The 27,783-nt window shown below is 46.9% G+C and overlaps 1 protein-coding gene across 2 annotated transcripts in view; it reads left to right on the plus strand.

The window, feature by feature from the left end:
• Positions 1-27,783, plus strand: part of GCC2 (GRIP and coiled-coil domain containing 2) — a 155,542-nt gene that overhangs the window by 50,481 nt on the left and 77,278 nt on the right. For both annotated transcript variants that reach the window (XM_038759937.1, XM_038759938.1), the window contains exons 6-10: positions 5,626-8,094; positions 12,230-12,302; positions 13,701-13,801; positions 13,892-13,990; positions 17,971-18,090. In XM_038759937.1, coding sequence (XP_038615865.1) covers positions 5,626-8,094; positions 12,230-12,302; positions 13,701-13,801; positions 13,892-13,990; positions 17,971-18,090 — 2,862 coding nt within the window. The remainder of the gene's footprint in view (positions 1-5,625; positions 8,095-12,229; positions 12,303-13,700; positions 13,802-13,891; positions 13,991-17,970; positions 18,091-27,783) is intronic.

Raw genomic sequence — 27,783 nt, forward strand, 5'->3', positions numbered from 1 at the left:
CAGCACTTAGAACAGAGCTTGACACATAGTAAGCACTTAAGAAATACCATCATTATTATTATTAATATTATTATGGAGTGAGAAAACAAAAGAAATGCATAGGATATTGTGTCTTGGTGTGATATCAGCACTTAGAACAGAGCCTGACACATAGTAAGCACTTAAGAAATACCGTCATTATTATTATTATTATTAATATTAATGTTATTATGGAGTGAGAAAACAAAAGAAATGCATAGGATATTGTGTCTTGGTGTGATATCAGCACTTAGAACAGAGCCTGACACATAGTAAGCACTTAAGAGATACCGTCATCATTATTATTAATATTATTATGGAGTGAGAAAACAAAAGAAATTCGTAGGATATTGTGTCTTGGTGTGATATCAGCACTTAGAACAGAGCTTGACACATAGTAAGCACTTACAAAATACCATCATTATTATTATTAATATTATTATGGAGTGAGAAAACAAAAGAAATGCATAGGATATTGTGTCTTGGTGTGATATCAGCACTTAGAACAGAGCTTGACACATAGTAAGCACTTAAGAAATACCGTCATCATTATTATTATTATTATTAATATTATTATGGAGTGAGAAAACAAAAGAAATGCATAGGATATTGTGTCTTGGTGTGATATCAGCACTTAGAACAGAGCCTGACACATAGTAAGCACTTAAGAAATACCGTCATCATTATTATTAATATTAATATTATTATGGAGTGAGAAAACAAAAGAAATGCATAGGATATTGTGTCTTGGTGTGATATCACACCTTTTAGACTGTGAGCTCAGTGTTGGGTAGGGACCGTCTCTATATGTTGCCAACCTGTACTTCCCAAGCACTTAGTACAGTGCTCTGCACACAGTAAGCGCTCAATAAATACGATTGATGATTGATGATGATGATATCAGCACTTAGAATGGTGCTTGGCTCATAGTAAGCGCTCAACAAATACCATCATTAGTATATTGTCTTGAAATATAGTTGTTTTTCTTTCCCCTACCTGCTCTCTCCACTTCCTATCCCGGGAGCCTCACGTGGGACAGGGACTGTGGAGTGTCTAGACTCCAATCAATCAATCAATCGTATTTATTGAGCGCTTACTGTGTGCAGAGCACTGTACTAAGCGCTGGGGAAGTCCAAGTTGGCAACATATAGAGACAGTCCCTACCCAACAGTGGGCTCACAGTCTAAAAGCTACTCCAGACACGTAGCTCTGGGCTTTGGCCCACAGGCAAGACTTAATAAATACAGTAATAAATGCCTGCCAAGCTTTTAATTATTCTAATGTAACAAATGCCGTAGCTCAGAGCTCTGCATATGTAGGACTTTGGATAGGTGCCAGTGGGACAGGTGAGTGTTCATCATGGAGACTTCCCCCACTCTGTAATAATAATAATAATAATAATAATAATGGCATTTATTAAGCGCTTACTATGTGCAAAGCACTGTTCTAAGCTCTGGGGGGATACAAGGTGATGAGGTTGTCCCACGTGGGGCTCACAGTCTTCACCCCCATTTTACAGATGAGGCAACTGAGGCACAGAGAAGTGAAGTGACTTGCCCAAAGTCACACAGCTGACAAGTGGTGGAGCTGGGATTTGAACCCATGACCTCTGACTCCAAAGCCCGGGCTCTTTTCCACTGAGCCACGCTGCTTCTCTACGCTTCTGTAGACCGTAAGCTCATTGTGGGCAGGGGATGTGTCTGTTTATCGTTATATCGTACTCTCCCAAGCGCTTAGTACAGTGCTCTGCACATAATAAGCGCTCACTAAATACAGTTGAATGAACAGGGGTCCGGCTTCAACTTGTGAAGATCCCCAATGTCAGAACGATGAGTCATTTTGTTTTTTAAGGTATTTGTTAAGTGCTTACTGTGTGCCAAGCACTGTACTAAATGCTGTGGTAGATGCAAGCTAATCATTTGGACACAGTCCCTGTCCCGTGTGGGGCTCACAGTTTTAATTCCCATTTTACAGATGAGGTAAGTGAGACACAGGGAAGCTAAATGACCTGCCACAGATCACAGAGCAGACAAGGCCCTGCTGAGAGCTCACCTCCTCCAGGAGGCCTTCCCAGACTGAGCCCCTTCCCTCCTCTCCCCCTCGTCCCCCTCTCCACCCCCACATCTTACCTTCTTCCCTTCCCCACAGCACCTGTATATATGTATATATGGTTGTACGTATTTATTACTCTATTTATTGATTGATTTATTTTACTTGTACATATCTATTCTATTCATTTTATTTTGTTAGTATGTTTGGTTTTGTTCTCTGTCTCCCCCTTTTAGACTGTGAGCCCACTGCTGGGTAGGGACTGTCTCTATATGTTGCCAACTTGTACTTCCCAAGCGCTTAGTCCAGTGCTCTGCACACAGTAAGCGCTCAATAAATACGATTGATGATGATGATGATGAAGGGTCAGGGCTGGGATTAGGACCCAGGTCTTCCGACTCTCAGGCCTGTGCTCTTTCTACCGGACCACACTGCTTCTCCACACTTGCTGTATATATCCACACGTCTGCCATATATACACCTGTATATATGTATATATGTTTGTATGTATTTATTACTCTATTTATTTTATTTGTACATATTTATTCTATTTATTTTATTTTGTTAATATGTTCTGTTTTGTTCTCTGTTTCCCCCTTCTAGACTGTGAGCCCGCTGTTGGGTAGGGACCATCTCTATATGTTGCCAACTTGCACTTCCCAAGCACTTAGTACAGTGCTCTGCACACAGTAAGCGCTCAATAAATACGATTGAATGAATGAATGAACTTGCTACAAATGTGCATTATATGTTTTTAAAAATGACAAGACCAGTTGAATGGTTCACCATTTTCATTTTCACAGTGCTCCCTACATTTTTAAAAAATTTCTTTCAGACCTTGAGACAGAAGTCTGAACTAACTTGAGTTCATTCATTCAGTTGTGTTTATTGAGCGCTTACTGTGTACAGAGCACTGGACTGGGCACTTGGGAAGTCCAAGTTGGCAACATCTAGAGACGGTCCCTACCCAACAACGGGCTCGCAGTCTAGAAGGGGGAGACAGACAACAAAACAAAGCATGTGGACAGGAGTCAAGTCATCAGAATAAATAGAAGTAAAGCTAGATGCACATCATTAACAAAATAAATAGAATAGTCAATATGTATAAGTAAAATAGAGTAATAAATCTGTACAAACATATATACAGGTGCTGTGGGGAGGGGAAGGAGGTAGGACGGGAGGGATGGGGAGGAGGAGAGGAAAAAGGGGGCTCAGTCTGGGAAGGCCTCTTGGAGGAGGTGAGCTCTCAGTAGGGCTTGGAAGGGAGGAAGAGAGCTAGTTTGGCGGATGTGCGGAGGGAGGGCATTCCGGGCCCGGGGGAAGGACGTGGGACGGGGGTCGATGGCGGGACGGGCGAGAATGAGGCCCGGTGAGGAGGTTAGCGGCGGCAGAGGAGCGGAGGGTGCGGGCAGGGCTGGAGAAGGACAGAAGGGAGGGGAGGGAGGAGAGGGTGAAGTGATGGACAGCCTTGAAGCCGAGAGTGAGGGGTTTTTGCTTGATACGTAGGTTGACTGGTAGCCACTGGAGATTTTTGAGGAGGGGAGTAACATGCCCAGAGCATTTCTGCACAAAGATGATACAGGCAGCAGAGTTAAGTATAGACTGAAGTGGGGAGAGACGGGAGGATGGGAGATCAGAGAGGAGGCTGATGCCGTAATCCAGTCGGGATTGGATGAGAGATTGAACCAGCGAGGTAGCGGTTTGGATGGAGAGGAAAGGGCGGATCTTGGCAATGTTGCGGAGCTGAGACCGGCAGGTTTTGGTGACGGATTGGATGTGAGGGGTGAACGAGAGAGCGGAGTCGAGGATGACACCCAGATTGCGGGCTTGGGAGACGGGAAGGATGGTAGTGCCGTCTACGGTGATGGGAAAGTCAGGGAGAGGGCAGGGTTTGGGAGGGAAGATAAGGAGTTCAGTCTTGGACATATTGAGTTTTAGGTGGCGGGCAGACATCCAGATGGAGATGTCCTAAAGACAGGAGGAGATCCGAGCCTGAAGGGAGGGAGAGAGAGCAGGGGCAGAGATGTAGATCTGGGTGTCATCAGCGTAGAGATGATAGTTGAAGCCGTGGGAGCGAATGAGTTCACCAAGGGAGTGAGTGCAGCTAGAGAACAGAGTGACTGCATGACTTGAATGACTGCAGGAAGGCCACCCGGCTACCCGAGTTGACTTTTTTTTAAAAAAATGGCATTTATTCAGCGCTTACTATGTCCCGGAGACTGTACTAAGTAATGGGGTAGATGCAAGCAGATCAGGTTGGACACGGTCCCTGTCCCACTTGGTGCTCACAGTCTTCATCCCCATTTTACAGATGAGGTCACTGAGGCCCAGAGAGTGAAATGATTTGCCCAAGATCACAAAGCAGACAAGTGGTGGAGCCGGAATTAGAACCCAGGTCTTTCTGATTCCCAGGCCCCCGCTCTATCCACTGGGTCACACTCAAATGCTGAGTTTTCATCCACTTTTGATTCATTCCTTTATGCTCTCATATTATTAGGCCAACAAGTAATGAACAGTCAGTAAAAGTTAATGTTGGTGGAGTCCATCACAGGTTTAGAGTCAGCACCGGGCTGGCTCCCAGGGCCAAGGGCGAAGCTTCTTCCCGACGCTTGGCCGTGTTAGCCCTGCAGAAACTAGAGTTAATTGCTTGTCAGCCGCGTGACTTCGGGCAAGTCACTGAACTTCTCTGGGCCTCAGTTCCCTCATCTGTAAAATGGGGATAAAGACTATGAGCCCCCTGTGGGACAATCTGATCACCTTGTAACCTCCGCAGTGCGTAGAACCGGGCTTTGCACATAGTAAGCGCTTAATAAATGCCATCATTATAGTAATGATTGGACACAGTCCGTGTCCCACATGGGGCTCACAGCCTAAATCCGTATTTTGCAGATGAGGTAACTGAGGCCCAGAGAAGTGAAGTGACTTGCTCAAGGTCATACCGCAGACAATAATAATAATAATAATGTTGGTATTTGTTAAGCGCTTACTATGTGCCAAGCACTGTTCTAAGCGCTGGGGTAGATACAAGGTAATCAGGTTGTCCCACTTGGGGCTCACAGTCTTCATCCCCATTTTCCAGATGAGGGAACTGAGAGCCCAGAGAAGTGAAGTGACTTGCCCAAAGTCACACAGCTGACAAGTGGCGGAGCCGGGATCTGAACCCACGACCTCTGACTCCAAAGCCCGGGCTCTTTCCACTGAGCCACGCTGCTTCTCTGACAAGACAAGATTAGACTTGCTCCTCTCTTAATACCATGCTAAGCACTTATTATAGTGCTGTGCAAACAGTAGTTGCTCATGACTTGAATGACTGCAGGAAGGCCACCCGGCTACCCGAGTTGACTTTTTCTTTTAAAATGGCATTTGTTCGGCGCTTACTATGTCCCGGGGACTGACGGATTGTGTTTGGACCAACCGAAAGCCCGCTTTCTTCAGGGTGTTCGCAGCACCCCGACCCCCCCCTCATTCGAGGCGGCGGTCAACGGCGGAGAGGACAAATTGGCGAGATTCGTTTTATTTGCCACTAAGCTCCGGTTTGTGCTCTGGCTTTTCCCCTAGGATTCCGTGGCCAAGATGGAAGGCCAGCAGAAGGAATTCGAACAATCAACCGCCAGCCGCCTGAAGGAAATGGAAAGCCTTCAAAAGGAATTGCTGGAAGCCGAGTCAAAGCACGCGGCGGCCGTAACCGGCTTGCGGAAGGAACTAGAGGAGGCGCTGAGCAAACAGTCGGGGCTTGAAGTCCAGCCTGACGGTCCCCGGGACCCCCAGAATGACGTTAAAAGCCTCCAAGACGACCTCCAACGAATCAAGACCGTGTACGAGGAACAGATCTCCCGTCTGAAGAAGGAGCTAGAAGCTGCCGGGGAGGAGAAGCGTGGGGAAGTAAACGACCTCCACCAGACCATCAGAGCTAATTCCCAGCATCACCAAAGTGAAATCAGTCGCTTGCAGGAAGAGCTGGGACAACTCAAGGGTTCATTTCGGGAAGAGGCGGCCAGTCTGAGGCTTCAGCTCGAAGCTTCTGCCCAAGAACTTGAGGAAGAAACAAGCAGGATGAATCAGGCGAAGCAGGATTTAATAGAGCAGTGGGAGGCCAAAGAGAAAGGCCTGCAAGAGAAGTATGAACTCGAATTAGAAACCCTTAGAGGGGCGTTAAATGAGTACAAGCAAAACCGAGTAGCCTGTTCAGAGGTCCAGGATGCTCCACAAAGGGAGCAAGGACCGCATGAAGAAGTCAAACGCTTAGAAGACCGCTTGAAAGAACTCGAATCTCAGCACAGTATATTGAAAGACGAGGTAACGTACATGAATAACCTTAAATTAAAACTAGAGCTGGAAGTCCAGAGCAACAAGGAAGAGTTCTTCCACGAACGGGAGGACTTAGAGTTTAAGGTGAACGAACTGCAACTCGCCCGAGAAGACCAGTGCTGCGTAATCGAGAGGTTAAAACTGGACCTAGAAGCCGCGAGGAGTCAGTATCGCAGTGCCGTGGAACAGCAGGCTGGGAGAGAGCAGGCCCTCCTTGACCGGCATCACCGTGAAATCTCCGACCTCAAAGAGTCGTTACTGTCAGATTCAGAGAAGGAGAAGCTGTCCTCCCTGTTTGAAATCCAGAGCCTGAAGGAGCAGTGTGAGAGCCTTCAGCAAGAGAAAGAAGAAGCGTCTTCTAATTACGAGACTCTGAGGGAGACCCTGGAGACCCTGCAGTTGGAACTGGGGGAGTCGGCCGGGAAGATAAGTCGGGAGTTTGAGTCCATGAAGCAGCAGCAGGCTTCCGACGTCCAAGAGCTGCAGCAGAAACTCAGAGCGGCTTTCAACGAGAAAGACGCTCTCCTCGAAACAGTGAACCGGCTCCAAGGGGAAGCGGAAGAGCTGGCATCTCGGCGGGAAGAAGCCGAGGAACGGGCAGGCCGAGCCGGGAGCTTGCGGGAAAAGAACGAAGAGATGGGGGCTTGCCTCCTTCGAAAAGATTCCGAGTTAAAAGAACTTGAGGCCAAAATTAGCGCTTTGGATGCTGAAAGAGACCACGTCCTGCGTGAAGCGAGAAGCACTCAGGGTGAGCTGCGTACACTCCGGGAAAATTACGAAAGGGAAGAGAAGGAGATTTTCAGACTCAGGGCAGAAGCAGATGAATTCACTCAGTGTAGGAGAGAACTGGAGCGGCAGGTGAAACAATTAACCGAAGCTGTAGAAAAGGCTTCCGTGGAGAAGGAGCAAAGCGACCAACAGTTGGGAAAATTTGAGGAAGAAATTAGGGTATCTTTTCAAGAGCGGGAAAAGCTGTCAGCGGACCTCAAGGTCCTTCAGGAGGAGAATGAGAGGTTACAGAGGGAAAAGGAGAAAATGAATAGGGAGTTGGAGACACTTGCTTCTGAAAAGGAAGGGGACGTGAGTTTTAAAGAGCAGGCCGCCGACACGGCAAAGAAACTTCAAATGGCGATGGAAGAGAAAAGCCGATTGGATCAGTTGTTAAAACACGAGCAAACTCAGGCATCCTCTGTCAAGGCTCAGCTGATGGATTTTGTAAGACAGATGGGACCCGGGATCTCGGTCGAAAGCGACGGGGATAACGTCAACAACGTCCTACAAGTCTTAAGTGAATCCGTAGCCAGAATCAATGAAGAAAAGGAGAGCATCGCTCTGCAGAACGACGAAACAGTCCTTGGGTTGCGGAGAGAGATCGAGCGGCTACAGGAAGAAAATGTAGCTCAGGACGAAGAGTTTCAATCTTTACTAAAAGACCGCGAGAAAGAAAAGGACCTCCTGAAAGAAGAACTAGAGGGAGCCTTGTCGGAAAAAGAAGCACTCCAGATCGACCTCTTAGAGATGAAGGATGTGAACGAACAAACCAGACTTGAAAACCAGGATCTTCTAGCTCGCCTCGAAGACATCTCTCAGGAACTTGAAAGGGAAAAAGAAGAGGCGCAAGGTGGGCTGTCAGTAGAGCAGCCAGGAAACCTGCAGCTGCTGTTGGAACAAAAAGAAGCCGAACTTCAGGAGGTGAAAACGGAGTTGACATCTCTACAGGTGGCCGATTTTGTTGTTATTAAAAGTACAATTGACATTTTCGTTGCCCGATGTTGCCCACGCATTTTGATTTTGTTTTAGTTGCTGAAGCGTTTCTGAGAACGATAAGCCGTTAATCCCTTGAAGAGTCTTGAGGCGGGCCGGAAATGAATTCAGCAATTTTGAACCCCATTTCTGACTGGGAAGCTTCATAAGGCTTCATATTCGTATATCTCAGTGCTTTATATTCCTGAGCGCTCTGTTTTGTTATTGCTCTGCCGTTCAGAAGCGAAACAGGAACAGAGTGCTAAAGTGACTTGCTCAAGGTCCTCCCAATCATCATCATCATCAATCGTATTTATTGAGCGCTTACTGTGTGCAGAGCACTGTACTAAGCGCTTGGGAAGTACAAGTTGGCAACATACAGAGACAGTCCCTACCCAACAGTGGGCTCACAGTCTAAAAGGGGGAGACAGAGAACAAAACCAAACATACTAACAAAATAAAATAAATAGAATAGATATGTACAAGTAAAATAAATAAATAAATAAATAGAGTAACAAATATGTACAAACATATATACATATATGCAGGTGCAGTGGGGAAGGGAAGGAGGTAAAATGGGAGGGATTGAGAGGGGGATGAGGGGGAGAGGAAGGAAGGGGCTCAGTCTGGGAAGGCTGAGCGTGGCTCCCAATGGTCCAAGCCACCAATAATAATAATAATAATGGCATTTATTAAGCGCTTACTATGTGCAAAGCACTGTTCTAAGCGCTGGGAAGATTACAAGGTGATCAGGTTGTCCCACGGGGGGGGCTCACAGTCTTAATCCCCACTTTACAGATGAGGTAACTGAGGCCCAGAGAAGTGAAGTGACTTGCCCAAAGTCACCCAGCTGACAATTGGCGGAGCCGGGATTTGAACCCATGACCTCTGACTCCAAAGCCCGGGCTCTTTCCACTGAGCCACGCTGCTTCTTATGCTTCTTATTGCTTCTTCAGTGGGGTGGGGTGTATAGGAATCGTGAACTTCTTTTGATTCCTAAGGCATTTTATAGTTCCCAACAAAGCATAAATAGTACAGAAGTGGGGCTCACTACAATTTTGGGATTTTTCTTTTTTCCCTAATTTTTTTTTTTTAATGGTATTTGTAAAGTGCTTACTATCTGTCGGGCACTGGACCAGGAGCTGGAGTAATTACAAGATAATTGGGTTGGACACAATCCATGTCCCACATGGGGCTCACGGGCTTATTCTCCATTTGACAGAGAAGCAGCGTGGCTCAGTGGAAAGAGCCCGGGCTTTGGGAGTCAGAGGTCATGGGTTCCAATCCCGGCTCCGCCACTTGTCAGCTGTGTGACTTTGGACAAGTCACTTCTCTGGGCCTCAGTTACCTCACCTGGAAAATGGGGATTCATTCATTCATTCAGTCGTATTTATTGAGCACTTACTGTGTGCAGAACTGTACTAAGCACTTGGGAAGAATAAATCGGCAACATATAGAGACGGTCCCTACCCAACAACGATTAAAACTGTGAGCCCACGTGGAACAACCTGATTACCCTTTATCTACCCCAGTGCTTAGAACAGTGCTTGGCACATAGTAAGTGCTTAGCAAATACCATCGCTATTATTATTATTACAGATGCAGTAACTGAGGCACAATAATTACCTGATTTGCCCAAGGTCACACGACAGACACGTGGCAGAGCCAGAATTAGAATCCAGGTCCTTTTGACTCCCAAGCAAGTTCTGCATTGGCAGCATGGATAAACTAGAAAACCTATTTCACCGTTGTTTTCTTTAATCACTAGGACTATGGCATCTGGAAGCCTTACAATTAAGCTGTGAAATTTTCCACATTAGGTTTCTCACGATAAGGCTTGACGATAAGGCTTGACAATGATGCTACTAAGTAAGAATAATAATAATAATAATAATGATGGCATTTATTAAGTGCTTACTATGGGCAGAGCACTGTTCTAAGCGCTGGGGAGGTTGCAAAGTGATCAGGTTCCCTTCGAGAAGCAGCGTGGCTCAGTGGGAAAGAGCCCGGGCTTTGGAGTCAGAGGTCATGGGTTCGAATCCTGGCTCCGCCACTTGTCAGCTGTGTGACTTTGGGCAAGTCACTTCACTTCTCTGGGCCTCAGTTCCCTCATCTGTAAAATGGGGATGAAGACTGTGAGCCCCACGTGGGACAACCTCATCACCTTGTATCCCCATAGTGCTTAGAACATTGCTTTGCGCTTAGTAAGTGCTTAATAAATGTCATTATTATTATTATTATTATCAGGTTGTCCCACAGGGGGCTCACAGTCTTAATCCCCATTTTACAGATGAGGGAACTGAGGCCCAGAGAAGTGAAGTGATTTGCCCAAAGTCACACAGCTGACAAGCCCATTGTTGGGTAGGGACCGTCTCTATATGTTGCCAACTTGTACTTCCCAAGCGCTTAGTACAGTGCTCTGCACACAGTAGGCACTCAATAAATAGGATTGAATGCCCCCTTCTAGACTGTGAGCCCAGTGTTGGGTAGGGACCGTCTCTATGTGTTGCCAACTTGTGCTTCCCAAGCGCTTTGTCCAGTGCTCTGCACACAGTAAGCGCTCAATAAATACGATTGATTGATTGATTGAGTGAATGAATTGGCAGAGCAGGGATTTGAACCCATGACCTCAGACTGCTTCTCTGAGTGTAAAGCAAGTGTGAAGTGTAAAGCTACTAAGTGTAAAGCAAATTGCCATCAGCTGAGAAAAAGCTGTTTGTTTTTAAAAAAAACTGCACCACAAAAGCTAAAGCTTTGAACTCACTAGCTAATATATAGATAAAACTTTTCTGTTTTCAGTTTCCTTGCGAAGCCTTGAAAATTTGCTTTCAGTCTGTTTTTAATAAGAGGTTTATCCTCACTGGAAGCAGCAAGAAGTGGCGTGGCTCGATGGAAAGAGTTAGAGGTCATGGGTTCTAATGCCGGCTCCGCCGCTTCTCAGCTGTGTGACTTTGGGCAAGTCACTTCACTTCTCTGGGCCTCAGTTCCCTCATCTGTAAAACGGGGATTAAGACTGTGAGCCCCACGTGGGACAACCTGATCACCTTGTATCCCCCCCGCCCCAGCACTTAGAACAGTGCTTCGCACATAGTAAGCGCTTAACAAAGCGCTTAGTACAGTGCTCTGCACACAGTAAGCACTCAATAAATACGATTGAATGAATGAATGAATAGAAGATAATGAATGGTCAGGTGTTATTGGTTAATATGGAAGACGGTGGATACATATTTATTCTATTTATTTTATTTTGTTAATATGTTTTGTTTTGTTGTCTGTTTCCCCCTTCTAGACTGTGAGCCCACTGTTGGGTAGGGACCATCTCTATATGTTGCCAACTTATACTTCCCAAGCGCTTAGTACAGTGCTCTGCACACAGTAAGCGCTCAATGAATACGATTGAATGAATGAACAAATGCCATTATTATTATTATTATTATTATTATTAGGTCACCCGATCCCCAGTCCCGCGTTCTTACCACAAGGCTCACTGCTAGAGAAGCAGCATGGCTCAATGGAAAGAGCCCGGGCTTGGGAGTCAGAGGCCATGGGTTCTAATCCCGGCTCTGCCACTTGTCAGCTGTGTGACCTTGGGCAAGTCACTTCACTTCTCTGGGCCTCAGTTCCCTCATCTGGAAAATGGGGATGAAGACTGTGAGCCCCACGTGGGACAACCTCATCACCTTGTTTCCTCCCCAGCGCTTAGAACGGTACTTTGCACATAGTAAGCACTTAATAAATGCCATTATTATTATTATTAATAATAATAATAATAAGCAGCGTGGCTCAGTGGAAAAGAGCATGGGCTTTGGAGTCAGAGGTCATGGGTTCAAATCCCGGCTCCGCCACTTGTCAGCTGTGTGACTTTGGGCAAGGCACTTCACTTCTCTGGGCCTCAGTTCCCTCATCTGTAAAATGGGGATGAAGACTGTGAGCCCCACGTGGGACAACCTCATGACCTTGCATCCCCCCAGCGCTTAGAACAGTCCTTTGCACATAGTAAGTGCTTAATAAATGCCATCATCATTATTATTATTATTATTATTATTGGAAGGGGGTTCAGGGATCCCGGATGATGTTTAGTTTATCTCTTTTGTTTCTGTTTAAAAACTAGGATTCCCTCCAGAAATCATCCTCTGTAAAAAGTGAGCAACAGTCGGCGGTGACGGAACTGGAAGATAAAATCGGTAAATATTTTGCTTAACGGAGCATTCTCATGCGTTTATCTGAAGGCCTTATTGGCATTTTATTTAGCATATTTATATAATGGGGCAGGGAGTCAGGAGGGCCCCGGGTTCTAATCCTAGCTCTGCCACTTGCCTGCCCTTGGCCTTGATCACTTCACTTCTCTGGGCCTCAGCTACCTCATCTGTAAAATGGGGATGAAGACTGGGAGCCCTGGGTGGGACGTGGACTGTGTCCAATCTGATTACCTTATATTCAGCGCTTAGTAATAATAATAATAATTTTGGTACTTGCTAAGCGCTTACTGTGTGCAAAGCACTGGCGAGGATACATCTACCAATACTATTGTATCATATCCTCCCCAGCGCTTAGAAGAGCGCTTAGTTCAGTGCTCTGCACACAATGGGCAGCGTGGCTCAATGGAAAGAGCCCCGGCTTTGGAGTCAGAGTTCACGGGTTCGAATCCCGGCTCCGCCAGTTGTCAGCTGCGCGACTTTAGGCAAGTCACTTCACTTCTCTGGGCCTCAGTGACCTCATCTGTAAAATGGGGGTGAAGTCAGTGAGCCCCCCCGTGGGACAACCTGATCACCTGGTAACCTCCCCAGCGCTTAGAACAGTGCTTTGCACGTAGTAAGCGCTCAATAAATGCCATCATTATTATTATGATGAGGGAATAAATGAGTAGCCCACTTTGAGTGCCACGTAATCTGATGCCATTGTGCATCCGATTGGAAAAATTCAGGCTCCCAAATCAACTCAGACTAGGAAAGAACTTGGATATCCTTTTTTTTTTTGCCCAGAATAATAATAATAATAATAATAATAATAATAATAATGCGATGGTATTTAAGTGCTTACTATGTGCCGAGCACCGTTCTAAGCACTGGGTTTGACCGTCGTCTTCATTTGAGCCGAGGGGTTTCCAGTCCAGGTTTATTATTATACAGGGGGCTGCTACAGGGAAGCAGCATGGCTCAGTGGAAAGAGCCCGGGCTTTGGAGTCAGAGGTCATGGGTTCAAATCCCGGCGCCGCCACTTGTCAGCTGTGTGACTTTGGGGAAGTCACTTCACTTCTCCGGGCCTCAGTTCCCTCATCTGTGAAATGGGGATTCATTCAGTCGTATTTATTGAGCGCTTACTGTGTGCAGAGCACTGTACTAAGCGCTTGGGAAGTCCAAGTTGGCAACTTATAGAGACGGTCCCTACCCAACAGCGGGCTCACAGTCTAGAAGGGGGAGACAGACAACAAAACATATTAACAAAACAAAATGAAGACTGTGAGCCCCCCCGTGGGACAACCTGATCACCTTGTATCTCCCCCAGCGCTTTGAACAGTGCTTTGCCCATAGTAAGCGCTTAATAAATGCCATCATTATTATTATTATTATTTCTGTTTTCAGGCATCTTAGAGAAGGAGTCCAAAGAGAAGGACGAGAAGTTAAATAAGATCAAGGTCATTGCCGTGAAGGCGAGGAAAGAACTGGAGGCCAGTAGGAAAGAGGTGAGGGGACTGACGTTGCTTTCCGAAACTCTTCGGTGCGACACCCGGCAACTTACTGAGCGAATGAGGAATGCCTTTTGTGCCAAACAGGCTCAGGGGCTGAGAGACGAACTGGAATCGATCCTGCTGGAGAAGGAGAAGTTGTCCGCTTCCCTGGGAGATCTCGTCCAAGGAGCCGAAGGCTATAAGGTAAAATTGCCGGCCGCCTTCGGAACGCCGTACACTTTGGAGTGGGATGATACTTGTACTTCCCAAGCGCTTAGTACAGTGCTCTGCACACAGTAAGCGCGCGATAAATATGATTGATGATGATGATGATAATGATGATGGCATTTGTTAAGCGCTTACTATGTGCAAAGCACTGTTCTAACCGCTGGGGAGGTTGCAAGGTGATCAGGTTGTCCCACGGGGGAGCTCACAGTCTTCATCCCCATTTTCCAGATGAGGGAACTGAGGTCCAGAGAAGTGAAGTGACTTGCCCAAACAATAGTAATAATAATAATGATGCTGGTATTTGTTAAGCGCTTACTATGTGCAAAGCACTGTTCCAAGCGCTGGGGAGGTTACAAGGTGATCAGGTTGTCCCACGGGGGCGCTCAGAGCCTTCATCCCCATTTTCCAGATGAGGGAACTGAGGTCCAGAGAAGTGAAGTGACTTGCCCAAACAATAACAATAATAATAATAATGATGGTATTTGTTAAGCGCTTACTATGTGCAAAGCACTGTTCTAAGCACTGGGGAGGTTACAAGGTGATCAGGTTGTCCCATGGGGGGGCCCACAGTTTTAATCCCCATTTTACAGATGAGGTAACTGAGGCACAGAGAATCAGTCAAGGGTAGGGACTGTCTCTATATGTTGCCAACTTGTACTTCCCAAGCGCTTAGTACAGTGCTCTGCACACAGTAAGCGCTCAATAAATACTATTGATTGATTGATTGATTGATTGAGTGCTTACTGTGTGCAGAGCACTGTACTAAATGCTTGGGAAGTACAAGTTGGCAACACATAGAGACAAGTCCCTACCCAGCAGCGGGCTCACAGAGAAGTGAAGTGACTTGCCCAAAGTCACACAGCTGACAATTGGCAGAGCCGGGATTTGAACCCATGACCTCTGACTCCAAAGCCCGGGCTATGTGCAAAGCACTGTTCTAAGCTCTGGGGAGGTTACAAGGTGATCAGGTTGTCCCACGGGGGGCTCACAGTCTTCATCCCCATTTTCCAGATGAGGTAACTGAGGTCCAGAGAAGTGAAGTGACTTGCCCAAACAGTAATAATAATAATAATGATGATGGTATTTGTTAAGTGCTTACCTATGTGCAAAGCACTGTTCTAAGCACTGGGGAGGTTACAAGGTGATCAGGCTGTCCCACGAGGGGCTCACAGTCTTAATCCCCATTTTACAGATGAGGTAACTGAGGCACAGAGAATCAATCAATCAATCGTATTTATTGAGCGCTTACTGTGAGCAGAGCACTGTACTAAGCGCTTGGGAAGTACAAGTTGGCAACACGTAGAGACAAGTCCCTACCCAACAGCGGGCTCACAGAGAAGTGAAGTCACTTGCCCAAAGTCACACAGCTGACAATTGGCAGAGCCGGGATTTGAACCCATGACCTCTGACTCCAAAGCACAGCTGACAGTTGACAGAGCTGGGATTTGAACCCATGACCTCTGACTCCAAAGCCCGGGCTCTTGTCGATGAGACTCTTATACGGGGGTGGAAGGCCTGGTTGAATGTCACACCCACCATGTTCAGCCGGAGTTGCTCTGCAATCCATTCATTCATTCAATCGTATTTATTGAGCGCTTACTGTGTGCAGAGCACTGTACTAAGCGCTTGGCATATACATCAGTGGCATTTATTGAGCGCTTACGGTGTGCAGAGCCCTGTCCTAAGCGCTTGGGAAAGTACAGTACAGAAGAGTCGGTCGATGTGATCCCTGCCCCCAGGGAGCTCGCCAGTATTTTCCTGCCCCGTCATTTAAGGATGGAATTTGAGGGGGTGGGGAAGGTGTTAATTGAACGGCACAATTATTTTCTTTCCATTAAATGATGTTTTCCGTCTTTCACTTCTTCAAAAAGATGTCCTCCAAGTATAATTTGTCAGGAAAGAGCCCAGGCTTTGGAGTCAGAGGTCATGGGTTCAAATCCCGGCTCCTCCAACTGTCAGCTGTGTGACTTTGGGCCAGTCACTTCACTTCTCTGGGCCTCAGTTCCCTCATCTGTCAAATGGGGATGAAGACTGTGAGCCCCCCGTGGGACAACCTGATCACCTTGTAAGCTCCCCAGTGCTTAGAACAGTGCTTTGCACATAATAAGTGCTTAACAAATGCCATCATCATCAATCATCAATCGTATTTATTGAGCGCTTACTGTGTGCAGAGCACTGTACTAAGCGCTTGGGAAGTACAAGTTGGCAACATATAGAGATGGTCCCTATCATCATTATCAGCACTTAGAACAGAGTGCTTTGCACATGGTAAGGTCTTAACAAATACCATCACTGTTATCAGCGCTTTGCACACAGTAAGCGCTCAATAAATTCGTTTAAATGAATATTAGTTCAGAGCCTTGGAATTAGCTGTAATTCTGTTGATTCTGACGATTTTGACACCTGTCTACATGGTTTGTTTTGTTCATTCATTCATTCAATCGCATTTATTGAGCGCTTACTGTGTGCAGAGCACTGTACTAAGCGCTTGGGGAGTACAGGTCGGCAACATACAGAGACGGTCCCTACCCAACAAGGGGCTCACAGTCAAGAAGGGGGAGACAGACAACAAAACATGTGGACAGGTGTCAAAATCGTCAAAATAAATGGAATTACAGCTAGTTCCAAGGCTCTAAACTAATAAATATTCATTCAACCGAATTTATTGAGTGCTTACTGTGTGCAGAGCACTGTACTAAGCGCTTGGGAAGTACAGGTCGGCAACATACAGAGACGGTCTCTACCCAACAAGGGGCTCACAGTCGAGAAGGGGGAGACAGACAACAAAACATGTGGACAGGTGTCAAAATCATCAGAAAAAATAGAATTACAGCTAGTTTTGTTGTCTGTCTCCCCCTTCTAGACTGTGAGCCCGCTGTTCGGTGGGGACCGTCTCTATATGTTGCCGACTTGTACTTCCCAAGCGCTTAGTACAGTGCTCTGCACACAGTAAGCGCTCAATAAATTCGATTGAATGAATATTTATTAGTTTAGAGCCTTGGAACTAGCTGTAATTCTATTCTGATGATTTTGACACCTGTCTACGTGTTTTGTTTTGTTGTCTGTCTCCCCCTTCTAGACTGGGAGCCCGTTGTTGGGTAGGGACCGTCTCTGTATGTTGCTGGCTTGTACTTTCCAAGCGTTTAGTACAGTGCTGTGCACACAGTAAGCACTCAATAAATTCCATTGAATGAAATGAATGAACAATGCTTTGTACATAGTAAGTGCTTAACAAATACCATCATTATTATTATTATTATTATTAATTTTAGAGAAGCAGCATGGCATAGTGGATAGAGCAGGGCCTTGGAGCCCGAAGATCATGGGTTCTAATCCCGGCTCCGCCACTTTTCTGCTATATGACCCCGGGCAAGTCATTTCACTTCCCTGTGCCTCAGTTACCTCATCTGTAAAATGGAGATTGAGGCTGTGAGCCTCACGAGGGACAAGGGACTGCATCCAACCCGATTTGCTTGTATCCACCCTAGTGCTTAGTACAGTGTCTGGCATATAGTGAGCACTTAACAAATACCATAATAATAATAATAATAATAATAATACAGTGTCTGGCATATAGTGAGCACTTAACAAATACCATAATAATAATAATAATAATAATACAGTGCCTGGCATATTCATTCATTCATTCATTCATTCAGTCGTATTTATTGAGCGCTTACTGTGTGCAGAGCACTGTACTAAGCGCTTGGGAAGTCCAAGTTGGCAACATAGAGAGACGGTCCCTACCCAACAGCAGGCTCACAGTCTAGAAGCCCTTAACAAATGCCGTAATTATTATTATTATTATTTTAATGCTTAATTTTTCACATCTGTTGGCCAGTAGATATTAATAATACTGAAGCTGGGAAAGATTGCTCGATAGATATCGCTGATACGGACGTTAGTTCAAGCCACTGAAACCCATGAGCGTTAAACTGTTTTGTCTCTTATTAAAGAATCTTTTGGTAGAATACGACAAACAAGCGGAGCAGTTGGATGTGGAAAAAGAACGTGCCACTGATTTTGAGCGTCAAGTAGAAGACCTGACAAAGCAATTAAGGACATCGGGTCTTCAGGTGAGTGTATTAGACTTCATCAAACTTGATAGCACGATTTCCCCAAACTTGAATCATTCAGTCATTCATTCAGTCGTGTTTACGGAGCGCTTACTGTGTGCAGAGCACTGTACTAAGCGCTTGGGAAGTCCAAGTCGGAGTCATCCTATCAGTACTTCAGCTTCGTTAGAGGGAGGACGTTCTTCTAATTCCAAGCTCTGGTGCGTGAGCTCCTCGAGGGCAGGGCTCATGACAAGCAGCGTGGCTCAGTGGAAAGAGCCCGGGCTTGGGAGTCGGAGGTCGTGGGTTCTAATCCCGGCTCCGCCGCTTGTCCGCTGTGTGACCTTGGGCAAGTCACTTCACTTCTCTGGGCCTCAGTTCCCTCATCTGGAAAAGGGGGATTAAGATTGTGAGCCCCACGTGGGACAACCTGATTACCTTGTATCTGCCCCAGCGCTTAGAACGGTGCTTGGCACATAGTAAGCGCTTAACAAATCATCATCCTCATCATCAATCGTATTTATTGAGCGCTTACTGTGTGCAGAGCACTGTACTAAGTGCTTAAATACCATTTTTAGTACCATTTTTATTATTATTATTATGACAGCTCACTCTGGGGTACTCTCCGAACCTCTCCGTGCAGTGCTCTGCACACGGAAGACTGTAAAACTCGAGGTTGGGATCGTGCTTTTTGCAGTCAATTCCCCTGTAGCTTTTTACAGTCACGTTCTCAGACACCCTCTCCCTTCCCCCCAAGAAAGGAAAATTTTGTTATAATATAGACACCTCGATCCAAGCCACGTGCATGCCCACAACTATTTCAATCCATCAGTGGTATTTACTGAGCGTCTTCAGGCACTGCATTGCCTTATTATTATCATATTTGTGGTATTTGTTAAGCGACTACTATGTGCCAAGCACCCTTCTAAGCGCTGGAGTAGATAGACTGTGAGCCCACTGTTGGGTAGGGACCATCTCTATGTGTTGCCAACTTGGACTTCCCAAGCGCTTAGTACAGTGCTCTGCACACAGTAAGCACTCAATAAATGCGATTGATGATGATGATGATGCAAGGAAATCAGGTTGTTCCCCTGTGGGGCTCACAGTCTTAATCCCCATTTTACAGATGAAGTAACCGAGGCACAGAGAAGTGAAGCGACTTACCCAAGGTCACACAGCAGACGAGTTGTGGAGCCAGGATTAGAATGATAATAATAATGGCATTTATTAAGCGCTTACTATGTGCAAAGCACCGTTCTAAGCACTGGGGAGGTTACAAGGTGATCAGGTTGTCCCACGGGGGGCTCCCAGTCTTCATCCCCATTTTACAAATGAGGTAACTGAGGCACAGAGAAGTGAAGCGACTTACCCAAGGTCACACAGCAGACGAGTGGTGGAGCCAGGATTAGAATAATAATAATAATAATGGCATTTATTAAGCGCTTACTATGTGCAAAGCACTGTTCTAAGCGCTGGGGAGGTTACAAGGTGATCAGGTTGTCCCACGGGGGTCTCCCAGTCTTCATCCCCATTTTACAAATGAGGTAACTGAGGCACAGAGAAGTGAAGTGACTTACCCAAGGTCACACAGCAGACGAGTGGTGGAGCCAGGATTAGAATAATAATAATAATAATGGCATTTATTAAGCGCTTACTATGTGCAAAGCACTGTTCTAAGCGCTGGGGAGGTTACAAGGTGATCAGGTTGTCCCACGGGGGTCTCCCAGTCTTCATCCCCATTTTACAAATGAGGTAACTGAGGCACAGAGAAGTGAAGTGACTTGCCCAAAGTCTCACAGCTGACAATTGGAGGAGCCGGGATTTGAACCCCTGACCTCTGACTCCAAAGCCCGGACTCTTTCCACTAGGTCATGCGGCTTCTGCTTCCTTTCCAGACGGGTCATGCAAAGTGCTTAGCACACAGTAGGCACCCAATCAATCAATCAATCAATCAATCGTATTTATTGAGCGCTTACTGTGTGCAGAGCACTGTACTAAGCGCTTGGGAAGTACAAGTTGGCAACACACAGAGACAGTCCCTACCCAACAGTGGGCTCACAGTCTAGAAGCAGCGTGGCTCAGTGGAAAGAGCCCGGGCTTTGGAGTCAGAGGTCATGGGTTTGAATCCCGGCTCCGCCACATGTCTGCTGTGTGACCTTGGGCAAGTCACTTCACTTCTCTGAGCCTCAGTTACCTCATCTGGAAAATGGGGATTAGGACTGTGAGCCCCACGTGGGACACCCTGATCACCTTGTATCCCCCCCAGCGCTTAGAACCGTGCTTTGCACATAGTAAGCGCTTAACAAATGCCATTATTATTATTATTATAGAAGGGGGAGACAGACAACAAAACCAAACATACTAACAAAATAAAATAAATAGATATGTACAAGTAAGATAAATAAATAAATAGAGTAATAAATATGTACAAACATATATACACCCAATAAGTACCACTGATTGAGTGAGTGATTGTCAGAAGGGTGCCCACCAATTCCGCAGCAGAGATCTCTCCCAAACTCACAGTGAAAACACTTGATTTTAGGAGAATGCTCTCAACTTCTTCTCTGTGTCCCCCTGGCATCTAATACAGTGCTCTAGATGCAAAAATCAGTCAGGCAGCGTCACTGATGGGAGCATTTTATCTCGCTCAGGATTGGCAGGGGAGAATTGGACGCTGTAATTGTATAATTGTATATATTCTCCCCCTTTTGGACTGTGAGCCCGCTGTTGGGTAGGGACTGTCTCTATATGTTGCCAATTTGTACTTCCCAAGCGCTTAGTACAGTGCTCTGCGCATAGTAAGCGCTCAATAAATACGATTGATGATGATGATGATGATAAGTTGGGCAGGGCGATGATCATTCTCTGCGGTTTGTACTCAGCTGCTTTTTAGCCAGCAAGGAGGGTACATGATGTTGTTTGTGTTGAGCGGGCAAAGCTGTATCAATCAATCAATCAATCAATCAATCGTATTTATTGAGCACTTACTGTGTGCAGAGCACTGTACTAAGCACTTGGGAAGTACAAGTCGGCAACACATGGAGACAGTCCCTACCCAACAGTGGGCTCACAGTCTAGAAGGTATGTATGGTGTTTGGTCACCAACCGCGTCCCTTTCCCCAAGGTTTATTTACTGATATGGCTTGAAGCTGCTTGAATAAATAAAACTTCCTTTATTGAGAAACACCAACCCTGTTGAACCGTACTCCCCCAAGCACTTCAGTGTTCTGCATCATCATCATCATCAATCGTATTTATTGAGCGCTTACTGTGTGCAGAGCACTGTACTAAGCGCTTGGGAAGTCCAAGTTGGCAACATATAGAGACAGTCCCTACCCAACAGTGGGCTCACAGTCTAAAAGGGGGAGACAGAGAACAAAACCAAACATACTAACAAAATAAAATAAATAGAATAGATATGTACAAGATAAATAGAGTAATAAATATGTACAAACATATCTACATATATACAGGTGCTGTGGGGAAGGGAAGGAGGTAGGACGGGGGGGATGGAGGGGGGAGAGGAAGGAAGGAGCTCAGTCTGGGAAGGCCTCCTGGAGGAGGTGAGCTCTCAGCAAGGCCTTAAAGGGAGGAAGAGAGCTAGCTTGGCGGATGGGCAGAGCAAGGCCATTCCAGGCCCGGGGGATGACGTGGGCCTGAAGAGCTCAGTAAATATCACTGCTTTCTTTTTTACGGTATTTGTTAAGCGCTCACTGTTCGTTCTGAGCACTGGGGTTAGGCACAAGCTACGTAGATTGGGCACAGTTCCTGGCCCACATGGGGCTAAGCAGGAGGGAGAACGGATATCCCCGTTTTACAGTCGAGAACACTGAGGCACAGGGAGATGAAGTGACTTGCCCAAGGACACACGTCAGGTAAGTGGGTCCACTAGGCCGTGCTTCTTCTCAAGCTACGGATGGACGTGGCTTCAGTGGAAAGAGCCCCGGCTTTGGAGTCAGAGGTCATGGGTTCATCCAGCACTTAGAACAGTGCTTTGCACATAGTAAGCGCTTAATAAATGCCATTATTATTATTATTATTAAATCCCTGCTCCGCCAATTGTCAGCTGCGTGACTTTGGGCAAGTCACTTCACTTCTCTGGGCCTCAGTTCCCTCATCTGTAAAAGGGGGATGAAGACTGTGAGCCCCCCGTGGGACAACCTAATCACCTTGTAACCTCCCCAGCGCTTAGAACGGTGCTTTGCTCATATAAGCGCTTAATAAATGCCATTATTATTATTATTATTATTTTAATAAGAATACTAATGATCATTCAATTCATTCAATCGAATTTATTGAGCGCTTACTGTGTGCAGAGCACTGTACTAAGCGCTTGGGAAGTACAAGTCGGCAACATATAGAGACGGCCCCTACCGAACAGCGGGCTCACAGTCTAGAAGGGGGAGACAGACAACAAAACAAACACGTAGACAGGTGTCAAAATCATCAGAATCAATAGAATTACAGCTAGTTCCCAGGCTCTAAACTAATATTCATTTAAACGAATTTATTGAGCGCTTACTGTGTGCAAAGCGCCGATAATAATGATGGTATTTGTTAAGCCCTTACTATGTGCAAAGCACTCTGTTCTAAGCGCTGATAATAATGATGGTATTTGTTAAGCGCTTCCTATATGCAAAGCATTGTTCCAAGACCTGGGGAGGTTACAAGGTGATCAGGTTGTCCCACGGGGGGCTCACAGTCTTCCTCCCCATTTGCCAGATGAGGGAACTGAAGCCCAGAGAAGTGAAGTGACTCGCCCAAAGTCACACAGCTGACAGTTGGCGGAGCCAGGATTTGAACCCATGACCTCTGACTCCAGTCATATTAATGGAGCGCTTACTGTATGCTGACACTGTACTAAGGGCTTGGAAAGTATAATTCGGCAACAGAGACCATCCCTACCCAACAGCGGGCTCACAGTCTAGAAGGGGGGAGACAGACAACAGAACAAAACAAGTAGACAGGCATCAGTAGCATCATTATAAATAAATAGAATTATAGATGTGTATACATCATTAATAAAATGAATAGAATAATAAATATGTGCATATATATATACACAGAAGCGCTTTGGGAGAGGGAGGGATTTGGGGCGATGGGAAGGGGAGGAGGAGCAGAGGAAAAGGGGGACTCAGTCTGGGAAGGCCTCCTGAAGGAGGTGAGCTTTTGCGTTAATAATCGTGGTATTTGTTAAGTGCTTACTATGTGCCATACACTGTAGAAAGAGAAGCAGCATGGCTCAGTGGAAAGAGCCCGGGCTTTGGAGTCAGAGGTCACGGGTTCAAATCCCGGCTCTGCCAATTGTCAGCTGTGGGACTTTGGGCAAGTCACTTCACTTCTCTAGGCCTCAGTTCCCTCATCTGGAAAATGGGGATTAAGACAGTGAGCCCCCACCTTGGGACAACCTGATCACCTTGTAACCTCCCCAGTGCTTAGAACAGTGCTTTGCACATAATAAGCGCTTAATAAATGCTATTATTATCATTATTATTATTATTATTATTATTATAGAAAGTGCTGTGGTAACTACAAACTAGTTGGGTTGGACACAGTCGCTGTCCCACAGAGGGCTCAGTTTTAACCCCCATTTTCCAGATGAGGTAACTGAGGCCCAGAGAGGTGCAGTGACTAGCCCAAGGTCACACAGCAGACAAGTGGCGGAGGCGGGATTAGAAGCCAGATCCTTCTGACTCCCAGGCCCCGGCTCCGTCCACTAGGCCGAGCTGCTTTTCAGCGTCAACAACTCATCAAAAAGTAGCCTGGGCAATGTGACTGTGGATTTTAATGCGATAGGGAGAGAAGTCTGGCAGAACTGGAAAACTCCCAGTTTTCTCCTTCCCTGCCTAATGCCATCATTCAGTCCGAACCTCACCTTTCCCCTCTTCCCTCGGCCTCTCCCTCCCCCAGACCACTCACCTTTCCCCCTTCTTTCCGCCTCTCTCACCCCGAGACCACTCACCTTTCCCTTCTTCTTTCCACTTTTGTCACCCCCAGACCACTCATCTTTCCCCTCTTCTTTCTGCCTCTCTCACCCCCAGACCACTCACCTTTCCCCTCTTCTTTCCACCTCTCTCACCCGGAGACCACTCACTTTTCCCCTCTTCTTTCTGCCTCTCTCACCCCGAGACCACTCACCTTTCCCCTCTTCCCTCGGCCTCTCCCACCCCGAGACCACTCACCTTTCCCCCCTTCCCTCAGCCTCTCCCACCCCAGACCACTCAAACCTTTCCTCTTCTTTCCACCACTCCCACCCCTAGAACACTCACACCTTTCCCCTCTTCTTTCCACCTCTCTCACTCCCAGACCACTCCCCTTTCCCCCTTCCCTCAGCCTCTCCCACCCCCAGACCACTCAAACCTTTCCCCTCTTCTTTCCACCACTCCCACCCCTAGACCACTCACCCTTCCCTCTTCTTTCCACCTCTCTCACCCCCAAACCACTCACCTTTCCCCTCTTCCCTCAGCCTCTCCCACCCCCAGACCACTCACACCTTTCCCCTCTTCTTTCCACCTCTCCCACCCCTAGACCACTCACACCTTTCCCCTCTTCTTTCCGCCTCTCTCACCCCCAGACCGCTCACCTTTCCCTTCTTCTTTCCACCTCTCTCACTCCCAGACCACTCCCCTTTCCCCCTTCCCTCAGCCTCTCCCACCCCCAGACCACTCAAACCTTTCCCCTCTTCTTTCCACCACTCCCACCCCTAGACCACTCACCTTTCCCTCTTCTTTCCACCTCTCTCACCCCCAAACCACTCACCTTTCCCCTCTTCCCTCAGCCTCTCCCACCCCCAGACCACTCACACCTTTCCCCTCTTCTTTCCACCTCTCCCACCCCTAGACCACTCACACCTTTCCCCTCTTCTTTCCGCCTCTCTCACCCCCAGACCGCTCACCTTTCCCTTCTTCTTTCCACCTCTCTCACTCCCAGACCACTCCCCTTTCCCCCTTCCCTCAGCCTCTCCCACCCCCAGACCACTCAAACCTTTCCCCTCTTCTTTCCACCACTCCCACCCATAGACTACTCACACCTTTCCCCTCTTCTTTCTGCCTCTCTCACCCCTAGACCACTCACCTTTCCCTCTTCTTTCCGCCTCTCTCACCCCCAGACTGCTCACCTTTCTCCTCTTCCCTCAGCCTCTCCCACTCCCAGACCACTCACCTTTCCCGTCTTCTTTCCACCTCTCTCACCCCCAGACGACTCACCTTTCCCCTTTTCTTTCTGCCTCTCCCACTCCAGACCACTCACCTTTCTCTCTTCTTTCTGCCTCTCACCCCCAGACCGCTTACCTTTCTCGTCTTCCCTCAGCCTCTCCCACTCCCAGACCACTCACACCTTTCCCCTCTTTTTCTGCCTCTCTCACCCCCAGATCACTTACCTTTCCCCTCTTCTTTCCACCTCTCCCACCCCCAGACCACTCACCTTTCCCCTCTTCTTTCCACCTCTCTCACCCCGAGACTGCTCACCTTTCCCCCCTTCCTTCGGCCTCTCCCACCCCGAGACCACTCACCTTTCCCCTCTTCCCTCGGCCTCTCCCACCCCCAGACCACTCACCTTTCCCCTATTCTCCCTACCTCTCCCGCCATCAGGCCACTCACCTTTCCCCTCTTCTCTCCACCTCTCCCAACCCCAGACAACCTGCAGAGATTACACACTGCACCCAGTACAACAGAGCCCCATTCACCCCTCCAGGTGGCAAGTCAAAAGGGGCTCTCTGTTGCCTAAGAGAAATAATAAAAAAGTGTAAATAACAACTACTACTTTTACTACTGAGATTTGTGTATATTCCCACGCTATATCAATCAATCATATTTATTGAACGCTAACTGTGTGCTGAACACTATACCTAAGCGCTTGGGAGAGTACGGTATAGCAGAGCTGGTAGACACATTCCCTGCCCACAACAAGCTGATAGTCTAGAGGGGAGACAGACATTAATATAAAGAAATAAATTAAAGATATGTATATATAAGTGCCGTGGGGCTGAGGGAGGGGTTAAAAAAGGGTGTAAAAAAAAGAGTGTGAGTGCAGAAGGAAGGGGGAGAAGAGGAAATGAGGTCCTAGTCGGGGAAGGCCTCTTGGAGAAGATGTGTCTTTAATATAAAGGCTTTAAAGAGGGGGAGAGCGATCACCAGAGGTCGTGGGTCCCAATCCGACTCCGCCACTTGTCAGCTGTGTGACTTTGGGCAAGTCACTTCACTTCTCTGGGCCTCAGTTCCCTCATCTGTCAAATGGGGATGAAGACTGTGAGCCCCCCCCGTGGGACAACCTGATCACCTTGTGTCCACCCCAGCGCTTAGAGCAGTGGTTGGCACATAGTAAGCGCTTAACAAATGCCAACATTATTATTCGTATCTGTTGGCGATGAAGAGGGAGGGCATGCCAGACCAGAGGCAGGACGTGTATGAGATGTCAGCAGTGAGATAGACGGGATTGAGGTACAGGAGTAGGTTGGCATTCGGGGAAGCAGCGTGGCTCAGTGGAAAGAGCCCGGGCTTTGGAGTCAGAGGTCATGGGTTCAAATCCCGGCTCCGCCACTTGTCAGCTGTGTGACTTTGGGCAAGTCACTTCACTTCTCTTTGCCACAGTTACCTCATCTGTAAAATAGGGATTAAGATTGTGATTCCCCCCGTGGGACAACCTGATCACCTTGTAACTCCCCAGTGCTTGCAGCAGTGCTTTGCACATAGTAAGTGCCTAATAAATGCCATCATCATTATTATTATTATTATTATTATTATAATCATTATTATTATTATTAGAGGAGTGAAGTATGTGGGCTGGGTTGGGCGAAGAAAGCAGCGAGGTAAAGTAGGAGGGGACAAGGTGATGGAGTGCTTTAAAGCTGTTGGTAAGGAGTTTCTGTTTGCTGTGTGGGTGGTTGGGCAACCACTGGAAGTTCGAAGCAGCGTGGCTCAGTGGAAAGAGCCTGGGCTTTGGAGTCAGAGGTCATGGGTTCAAATCCTGGCTCCGCCACTTATCAGCTATGTGACTTTGGGCAAGTCACTTAATTTCTCTGGGCCTCAGTTCCCTCATCTGTCAAATGGGGGTGAAGACCGTGAGCCCCCTGTGGGACAACCTGATCACCTTGTAACCTCCCCAGCGCTTAGAACAATGCTTTGCACATAGTAAGCGCTTAACAAATGCCATCATTATCATTATTATTATTGAGGAGTGGGGAAATATGGATGAATGTTTTAGTAGAACAATCAGTCAGTGGCATTTATTGAGCACTTACTATGTGCAGAGCACAGTACTCAGAGCTTGGGAGAGGACAAGAGAATAAGAAGCAACAGAATGAGAAGCAGCGTGGCTTTGTGGAAAGAGCAACGGCTTGGGAGTCAGAGGTTGTGGGTTCTAATTCCGGCTCCACCACTTAGCAGCTGTGTGACTTTGGGCAAGTCACTTAACTTCTCTGTGCCTCAGTTACCTCATCTGGAAAATGGGGAGTAAGACTGTGAGCCCCATATGGGACAACCTCATTACCTTGTGTCTACCCTAGAGCTTAGAACAACGCTCGGCACATAGTAAGCGCTTAACAAATACCATCATTATTAATTCATTCATTCAGTCGTATTTATTGAGTGTTGACTGTGTGCAGAGCACTGTACTAAGCATTCTCCCCCTCCTCCCCCTCTCCATCCCCCCGCCTTACCTCGTTCCCTTCCCCACAGCACCTGTATATATGTTTGTGCATATTTATTACTCTAT

Source organism: Tachyglossus aculeatus, chromosome 2 (genome assembly GCF_015852505.1).
Source record: "Tachyglossus aculeatus isolate mTacAcu1 chromosome 2, mTacAcu1.pri, whole genome shotgun sequence".
Classification (NCBI taxonomy): Eukaryota; Metazoa; Chordata; class Mammalia; order Monotremata; family Tachyglossidae; genus Tachyglossus; species Tachyglossus aculeatus.